The following is a 9384-nucleotide window of genomic DNA, read 5'->3' as shown; positions in this document are numbered from 1 at the left end:
TGCATTCGTCTGCTTGACAGTCATGTCAGGAAGCTGCTGCAGGACTGGAGCACTTTCCAAACCCTGGGTCCGATTTTCAAATTCCAGGGAATCCAGACTGTCAGAAATCCCATCTTTGTACCCCCAAAGGCCCAAACTGGCTAGGGACTTGCAATGTGTCCCTGCACCTGACGCTGTCGGGGAGCACACTTGGCATGTGTAGCATACATATTAATGCTGACAGCTAACAGGGAAGGCTGTCCTGTGCCAGGACGCTCCTAAGCGCTCCACATGTTAGCTCATTCAATCCTCACCACCTTAGGAAGGAGGTTTTATTCCTTTGTTTTACTCATTTAACAGGCCCAGAAATATATGAGGCACAGCTGGAATTTGAATCCAGGCATTCTGTTCGCGACCACTCATTTTTACTATCCTTTAATTTTGACATCTTGAATTCAGCTTTACTTACACTAACCTGTCTAGTTAAGACAAAATAAATTTAGATACAACGATGACTTGTCACTTGCAGCCCAGGAGACCCGAAGGGTCCTATTTGCATGTAGTGATCTGCTTGGCTCCCAGTCCATGCTGCCAAACCTTCCTAGTTGAAGCCACATAATCCCCTGTGGCAAGCTTATGGCCTAACACATGCCACCAGAGCTGTGTTTTTGGCACAGGAACCTAATGATCCCTTCTCCTTGTACAAATGAACCTTACAGACGGTGCTGCCCCGACCTTGTATCTGATTCTAGTAACTGGCTCCCTCACAGCTCAATCTGGCCAGGTTGGTCATCTGGTTGTCTGAATGTCCCTAGTCCGGACCATCCTGCAGCAGAATATTCCACAGAACTCAGCAAGTACCCGAAAGAAGCCGTTAGTCTAAGAGGAACAGTCTTTCTACCCTCTGTTTATATACTTTTCTCAGCATCTCTGGAGACTGCCTTACATGGTGGAGGTCAACCATGGAAGACAAACAGGGTCACTGGATATGCTGAGACAGAGGGCGCCAGCCGGGCACAAGCAGGTACCCAGAACCCAAATCCAGGCTGACTAAGCAAGGTCAGCAAAGCACAGCAATCAATGAAATACAAAGCTGGTTTAACTGTTTAATGACAGGAAAACGACATATTATGAAACAAGCTGGTTACAAATTGTGGGCAGAGGATGAATTCATTGGATAAAAAAATTAAAAATGTATACAAAACACTGGAAAGTTAAATACCAAAATATCCACAGTATTTATTTCTGTTCAGTGATTAAATATTCTTCCTTTTGCTTTAGTCTATTTTTTGAAACATGATCATTTGTGAAACAAAAAAGAAAACCAAGTTACTAGACAGAGAAACAGTAATTAAGCACGAGGAACGCGGCAGCTGAGGTCTGAAACCAAGGACAGGTCCACCTAGGTGACAGTGGTCACGCCCAGGGGCAGAATATCGTTCTTTTCTTTTCCGACTGAAATGCTATTTATCACCCTCTTTCCTCTAATTTGATGTTCTCAGCGGACTTAGGAGTCTATGAATATGAACTGGCACAACAGCAAAACAATGCTAGTACTTTGGTTTTGAATTGCTACAAAATGTTATAACCACTTTGTAGTTATAAAATACACTAGAAATAAAGCAAACTGTGAAACATACTAGAAATTAAGAGCTCCTATAACAAAAAATCCATCTGACTAAACCATCGTCTCTTTGTGACCTCCATTCATTTCCGGTTTTCACTGTGAATCTATTTTTGCTTCATGGATCTGGAAGAAGTAATTTTTCCCAAAAAGGTAAGAGCATTGTGTGCGCTCAGCACCATCGGCTGGCCGGGCCTTGAGTCTGCTGACAGTCGGCCCCGCCTTCGAATAACTGCAGTTAGGAGGGCTCGCCCAGTCCAAAGCACTGGAGACAAACTCAAACGAGGAGCATCACCACTCTTTGTGACTACTCTTTTTTAAAGTCTCTGCCAAGTTACCGAATAAAAAACAGAATATTACGCCTATATTGGTATAAATGAGGCTCAATACATCCGATTCTGACCCCTCTCAAATGTTAGGACTGCTAGGGGCGCTTGATTCAAACTATGACAAAGAACCCACATTTCTTGATGTTAAAAAAAGTTGAGAAATGCTCATGGTTTTAAAATATGGGGTATATAAAAACCGATGCCACTTTAGCCCAAGGTGGCTTCTTAGGCGTCCCCCGGAGCTCGCTGCACTGTGGGATGGCAGCATTTGCAGCAGGGGTCAAGAACCACTGTTAAGGTCTGAGAAACAGCCAAAAGCAAAGAGTAAACCAAGACAGTTTTCGGCATTGCCACCAGCATGCTAGGTCATCGGCGTTTTACAGCAGGCTGGTACAGGAATGCACGCCGCAAGACTTCAGACACCAGGAAGGAAAGGCACAAAAGAATTACACTAAAACAGTGACAAATGGGGGGGGGGGGGATTAAACTTAAAAATACCCTATCATCATAACAAAGGCCAAAAAGATCCCTTGCTTTACCGCTGAGCAATCAAGAAAAGGTGAGCTCCGTTTTGTATTCCCAAGAGAAAAGAGAGCTGTGGGAACGACAGCACTTCGTGCTTGCAACCCAAGTCCACTTCCGCCCTCGTGAGAATGGTCCAAAGCCTGGTTACAGACACTCCTTGCAGAGAGCAGGACAGCACTGCATTTCAGGACACGAAGGAAGGCAGGCCAGGGCGTCCTCAGTGAGAGAACTGCCTGCTGTCCGACGATTTCCTGCTGATGTGCTTGAAGATTTTGGATTTCTCGACTTTCCTGGTTTTCTGGTAGCCGAATCCGCCGCCGCCTCCCCTCTTTTTAAGCTTGCCTTCATTGCTGTTCACGTCTAAAGGTGACCGTTAAGGAAATGAAGCAACACACAGATAATGAACTACAATGCGACATCTATGAGAGAACAGACCAGCATGCGCACTGCTGTCCCTCTACCACAACCTCTCCCTGAACTACGAAAACGTGCACACTCGGGCCTGGGCAGCAAATTTCCAGAAAATCAGGAGTGGCCACGTAACCGTGAACTAAAATTAGCAGGTCTGATTTTAAGCCCAGTGTAACAGTCATATTCATTCTTCTCTCCACACAATGAAACTGAAGACAGTTATTTATAAGGACTTCAGAAGGAAATCTGCAAGTTTACAGGAACATAAGAAAAAATACCCCGTGTCAAAACAAATGACTTTCACCTCTGCTCGGAGCTGATTCAGGAATGCTTAACCCAGCCAAGGAGCTGTTCCTCCTTTCACAGGAGTCAACATGTATTCATCACAACAGACATTTCCGCGACGCGTACACTGGGGATGGTGACCCAGATTTGGTCCTCCAGTCCCCTTAGGAGGTACCCCCGGGGTGTTAACCAACAGGCCTCACTTCAGCTGGTTCAGCTGCTTCTGTTGAAAATGTGGTAATAAAGCACACATTATAAACTGCAACAGAAACAACTGGAGCTACTCCCTTTGCATTTTACCTTAGGCAGCACTTAAATTTTATTTTATTTTGCTGATCTTGCACCCTCCTTGTATGAAGTCCATCCATCACTGGCCATGTGAGGATAAAAACTTCGGGAGGCCCCGTGTTCTCTCCAGCGTCAGGACATCCCGTTCCTCCACACCCCCCGTACAGTGAAGCCTCCTAACCACGGAACCCTGCAATTTTACCCTCCATGCCTCTCTCCGGAATCTACGACTTCCTCTGGCTCCCACTGTTTGCCAGTCAAATTCCTTGGTTTTCTTTAAGGCCGAAGTCATTCCTTCTGCAATCCCCACTCGGATAATTAATCCCTGCCTACTCTGTGCTAGTGCAGACAAGCAGACGGGGACCAGGACGAACACCTGGGCCCCCAGTCTTCAGCCAGAGCACAAAATAACCGAGGATCTAAGCCCAAATGCTTCTCCATCAAGCTCTTGTCCCCTAGGTTCCGGATCAATTCATAACAACAAAGAAAAGGATACTCAGATCAACAAAAGGAGGCACCTTGAAACCAAATGACAGAGCAACCTGAGGCAAATTTAAGTTATTCACATTAAAGATCTGTTTCAGAGAGTGGGAATCGTATGCTCGAATGTACGACTTGTATGCTTCCTGGGCTGACTTATGAAGGAAGTAGTTCTTTTCAATCAATTTTTCAAGCTGAAATGGAAAGACACATTGGTTTTAATAAAATAGGAAAGCAGATTGCATACATATTAGAACAAAACCATCCTGTAAAAAACACTTGCTCTAAGCTTTGTAATATATGCAATCAAGCTGCAGTAAGAATAATGACAAAGTTCTTGGAAGTTATGGACGAGAACAAGGTAGAGAGTACAGGAATGCAGTAACCAGCACAGCAAGAAACCTAAAAGATCACACAGTCCAAATTTCTCATTTGATGAAAAAGGAGATGTGGAGGACAATGGCCACCGCTGAAACACTACATGGTCAGTGCTGGGACGAAGCCGAGGCTGGGACGAAGAGCATACCTGAGACTGAATGTCAGAAATTTTGGACCAGGAAAGCTCAAACTCACTTAATGGAACCTAGAAAATAAAAGGAAGATTAGTAAACCAGGGGGGATCGACGTTCAGAAGCCTTTTACTCTCAATAAAGATCTCTACGGATGCGACATGGTTAAGTAGGCTGCAGCTTCCAGTTAGAAGGACCACTAGCCCTTCCTTCCATGTCACAAGAGCTGCCCTAACAGCACACTGCCCTGTGACTTGACTGGGGTTTGTGGCCAAAAACTCCTACAGGAAGGAAAGCAGTCTTCACTTCTTAGATAACTGGAAAGTGCCAGACCTGTGCTGCGTGCTGGGGGTTGGGGGGATGCAGCTCACGTCCTGGGCCCAGCCTCAGAAAGCTTGCAGTCTTGCCGGGGACACAGGTAAGTGATAAGACGACAACTCGATGAGCCCTTGTGCTGTGGGAACAGGAGGGAGGGCAGGAGATCAGCGCTGGCTTCCCAGAAGAGGTAACAGCTAGCTGAAACCAGAGCAATCCAGAGAACCAGGAAAAGGGCATTCTAGAGAAAACGTGCAAAGGCTGTAGGGCAATTTTGGGGAAATGTACCTAGCTGCACAGTGGAGGAAAATCTACTTGGCAAGACTGCCAGGGAGGCCAAAGAGGAGGCAAATGTCAGAAAAAAGAAGGCCTGACAAATGTTTATAAGATCTAGCAAAAAAGAGGCCACTGGACTCTAACGAATTCAGACTTGGTGGACAGGAGGAGGTCAAAGTCAGATGAGGGGGGCTGGAGATCAGGGGGAGGGGAAAGTAAACGGAGAAGATACAAAGCACTTCTCAAAAGTCAGACTGAAGAAAGGCAAGGGGCAGTAGCCACCCTGGAGGTGGTGTTAGGAGAATGGGTTCAGCCTTGAAGCTCTTTTTTTAGTGAGACTTGAGATGGTAAAGAGCTAACTGCCAGGGAGAGAGTGAAGGTAAAGCACAGAGCTGTCGAACGAGGACCAGGAGGTAGAGGAAGAGGTGGGAGTGAAGGGCGACCCCACAGCTTGTGGTGAGGTGAGAGGGAAAGACACCAGGATGGAGACACGTGGAGAAGATGGAGGAAGGGGAGCAGGAGCTGGAGATGATCAGGTGTGAGGGAGCTTAGAAGGAGAGGAGGTCTCAAACAGGGCTGGACGGCTGGGAGAGGGGAGCCTGGGTACACGAGACGCACTGCTGAGCAATGCAGAGCTCCAGGGCTGAGCTGTGCAGGGAGTTCTTCCTGTTCACATTTCCTCGGCTGGACCCACGGAAAACCTCATCTGCTTAACTATGCACTGTAACCACTGTTCTCCTAGCACTGCAGTGGCTCATGACTCCTTGTACACATCTAGAAATGCTGCTTACTGCTGTCTGCACTAGCAAATGAGGCCCAACAAGAGCAATCTGCTCCCAACTGAAGATTTTCCAAGCAAAGATCTTTACCTTGGATTGCTTCAAGTAATGAAGGAAACCCAACTCTTCCGGGCACAAAATGAGCAAGGCGTGCCCTCTTCCGTTTAGGCCTCTGGCTGTTCTGCCCACACTATGAATATATTCCTTTGGTGAAGAGAGAAAACTTGAGTTACACACGGACCTCCACAGAACCAGTGGCGGGCTGCATTCCCGGGACTTGCACGGTAGTGGACAGAGTGTGTCAGCACATCTGGATGAGGCAGTGCTGCGCCTCCAGGGCTGTGCCACACAGACCGTCACCCCGTTCCCCAAAGCTGGCCCACCATTCCTTCCGCTTGCACCATCCCCAAAAGGTAACAGGGCAGTGACCGAGGTCGAAGGAAAGCTGGACACGATACTCACATTAACTCTATGATCTGATAAAATGACTACTAAGTGTGCTTCATCTTCAAAACGGCTTTTTGAAACATGCTTAAATGCTGGATGATAATTTACATAATCTATTGTTTGTTTAAAATACTTAATGTAACTTATTTTACCACATATGCTACAGAATCTTACCTATCTCTGTAAGCAAACTGTATTTCCTTCTGACACCTACTGCTCCTAACACATCATTCCAAGCCTGTAACGTTCCTAACTGAAGTCCCACTGACGCCTCTCACATCTCTGTGCACACCCGTTTTGAGTCCTGCAGACGCCCTAAATATTACCAGCAGCAGAGAAACGTGGCAATGGCTGCACAATAAAACATGACCGAATGACCAAGGGAGACACCTCTGAATGTGAAATGTGCCGTTCCTCAGGGAGCGCGGAGACTAAGCATAGTCCTTAATGAGAGCCACTCTGGAGAAACCCCAAGGATGCCAGTTACCTTGGGGTCATCTGGAGGGTCATACTGCACAATCCAGTCGACTTCAGGAATATCCAGCCCTCTAGCTGCCACGTCTGTGCACAGCAATATCCCTGAATCCGCATTGCAGAACTGGAAGAACGTGGTGGTCCGCTTGTTTTGCTTCTGCTTTCCCTAGAATCCAATCACAACATCCATCAGAGCTGGACACTGGAGGCTGTGTCCGGGAGGCCAGATGTAGATGCCCAGACTGTGGCGTTGTTAACCTGCTTTCTTTCAAGTGCACTCTCTGGCCTATGTCCTATTTCCCCAAGTGGACGGCGTCTCTTACTCCTGTGTGGTCCTCACCTCTCCACACCGAGCAAAGCTCCCTCCACATAGGATCAATCACCCAATGCTCAGCGAACTACTTGGAACTATGTTTAGAGGAGAGAGCAATAGCTTAAACCCCACCACCTATATAACTTGATAAGCATAGCCTATTTTCAATAAACTCATCGTGATCACTTACATGAATGGCCAAGACAGGCAAATCGATGTAGTTCAGCAATTCGTAGTGGTATTTCACAGGCTTACAGGAAGAAAAGAAGACCATTAGTTTCTTCTTCCGGTTCTTCTTAAGGAATGTAAAGAGCAGGAGGAACCTCTTCTCAGAGGGACAAACAACGTACCCCTAGAAGTGGTTCAAACGAGGAGATACGAAATAAGCAAATGGACATTTGCAGCTTCATGAACCAACATAATTTTACGGCGAGCACAGAAGGTAAGTATTGTACCCACACTGTTATGCCTTACCTACAACAAAACTACTGCCTTCATTCTAACAAGCATTCCTAACATAAGACTAATCTTAGCTCTTTCAATTCCTTTTACTGGCTGCGAACACTGGATACTAAATACGTTTCACATTTCTGAGATTCCTGGTTATCAACAGTTCTTGCAACCATAATATATTAACACCTCTATTAATTAGAACTCTCAAGGCATATCAATGATTCATTTTTTTTAAAAGGTTTTTAACAGCAAGATCTCAAATAACCACAGCTTAAGTGCACCATCCCAAACAAGGTAACAAGGATGGGTGAATATATTTTTAAAAATTAGACAACAAATGAAAGGTTTTTAAGCTAAACTGTTACAGGAAAATATTTTATTCAACAAAAGAGTCAATCTTAAAGTTCTATTTTTTTTTTTTTGTGAGGAAGATTCACCCTGAGCTAACATCTCTGCCAATCTTCTACTATTTTGTATGTGGAATGCCTCCACAGCATGGCTGACGAGCAGTGTAGGTCCGTGCCTGGGATCTGAACCCGTGAACCCGGGCCGCTGAACTGGAGCACACAGAACGTTAAGCACTCGGCCACAGGGCCAGCCCCTTTAAAGTTCTATTTTTAATCAACCTAGTTAGATCCTTGTCATCTCATTTCCAATCTTCTAAAGCTACGTGGGTGAAACCAGTCTCTCCATCTTCTAACTCACTTTGTCTTCAAGCAAGAGATTAATAAACAAATTTTTTTTACTGCATCTACAATTGGTAGTGATTAATAACCTCCCACGTGGCAAGCCATATTGAGAGAGAGAGTAAAGAGAGCCGACCAAATTATTCAGAGTTCAAGATACTTTACATCAAAGAGCCACAGACCCAATACCAAGTTTACTATATTCGAATTAAAAGTTCATTAATCCATCTGCTTTTTGGATGATCCTCCAAACAGTTACAAGGAAACACCAAGGAAGATCCTTAAAAACTAAGATATTGACACAAATTACCTGCTCAAGACCATCTACTGTTGCATTAGCTTTATCATCATCAACACCAACATACAATGGCTCCTTTTTCAGAGAAATCCTCGCCAGGTCTTCAACTTTTCGAGTTTGTGTGGCAGAAAAGAGCATGGTCTGTCTGCGTGCTGAAACAGATGCAAATAAAGGTAACACAAATCTTTCAGGGAATCTTCAGAATTGCTTCACACCTACAAATGCTCCAAGTAGAACTCTGAACAACGGGGACATGACAGCACTATAGACATTAAGAGGAGAACATCATGAACATCTCTGTCCACAACCTTGACAACTTAGACGGAGGACAATTTCCCTGACAGACAAGCTGCTAAAGGCCACTCAAGAGAAAGAGAAAACGTGGACAGCCTCTATCTATTAAAGAAATTGTACCCCAAATCTTCACATAAAGAAAACTCCAGCCCCAACGGCCTCCTCTGGTGAAGTCTATCGAACATTTAAGGAAGAAATATTACCAATTCTTCACAAACTCTGCAGGACACTGAAGAGAGTCTACTTCCCGGCTCATGCTTTGAAGCCAGTCACTACCCTGATCCCCAAACCCAACGACGGTTCATAAGCATAGATGCAAAATTTCAGCACAGTGACTCAATATACAAAAAAGGATAATGCATCATAACCAAGTGGGGTTTTTCCAGGAATGCAGGGTTGGTTCAACATTTGAAAGTTAACCAATATCATTTACCATATTAACAAACTAAAGAAATAACATCTGACAGTTTCAAAGGACACAGAAAAAGCATTTGACAAAATTTAACATTTATTTCTGATTAAAAAATCTCAGCAAACTAGGAACAGAAGGGATCATGCTCAATATGATAAAGTGCAGCTACAAAAAATCTATGGCAAACATCCTACTTAATGGTGAAAG

At 44.9% G+C, this 9384-nt stretch overlaps 1 protein-coding gene across 1 annotated transcript in view; it reads right to left on the bottom strand.

Annotated features, from left to right (window-relative positions):
- Positions 1–1071: 1071 nt before the first annotated feature.
- Positions 1072–9384, bottom strand: part of DDX18 (DEAD-box helicase 18) — a 10129-nt gene continuing 1816 nt past the window's right edge. The window contains exons 5-11 of the mRNA XM_046649194.1: positions 8484–8623; positions 7225–7386; positions 6735–6887; positions 5891–6004; positions 4448–4504; positions 3938–4115; positions 1072–2817 (exon numbers count right to left, since the gene is read on the bottom strand). Coding sequence (XP_046505150.1) covers positions 2675–2817; positions 3938–4115; positions 4448–4504; positions 5891–6004; positions 6735–6887; positions 7225–7386; positions 8484–8623 — 947 coding nt within the window. The 3' untranslated portion in view covers positions 1072–2674. The remainder of the gene's footprint in view (positions 2818–3937; positions 4116–4447; positions 4505–5890; positions 6005–6734; positions 6888–7224; positions 7387–8483; positions 8624–9384) is intronic.

Source organism: Equus quagga, unplaced genomic scaffold (genome assembly GCF_021613505.1).
Source record: "Equus quagga isolate Etosha38 unplaced genomic scaffold, UCLA_HA_Equagga_1.0 HiC_scaffold_3555_RagTag, whole genome shotgun sequence".
NCBI classification, from domain to species: Eukaryota; Metazoa; Chordata; class Mammalia; order Perissodactyla; family Equidae; genus Equus; species Equus quagga.
Note: the sequence above shows the minus strand (reverse complement) of the source record. Positions and strands in the feature narration are given on the sequence as shown.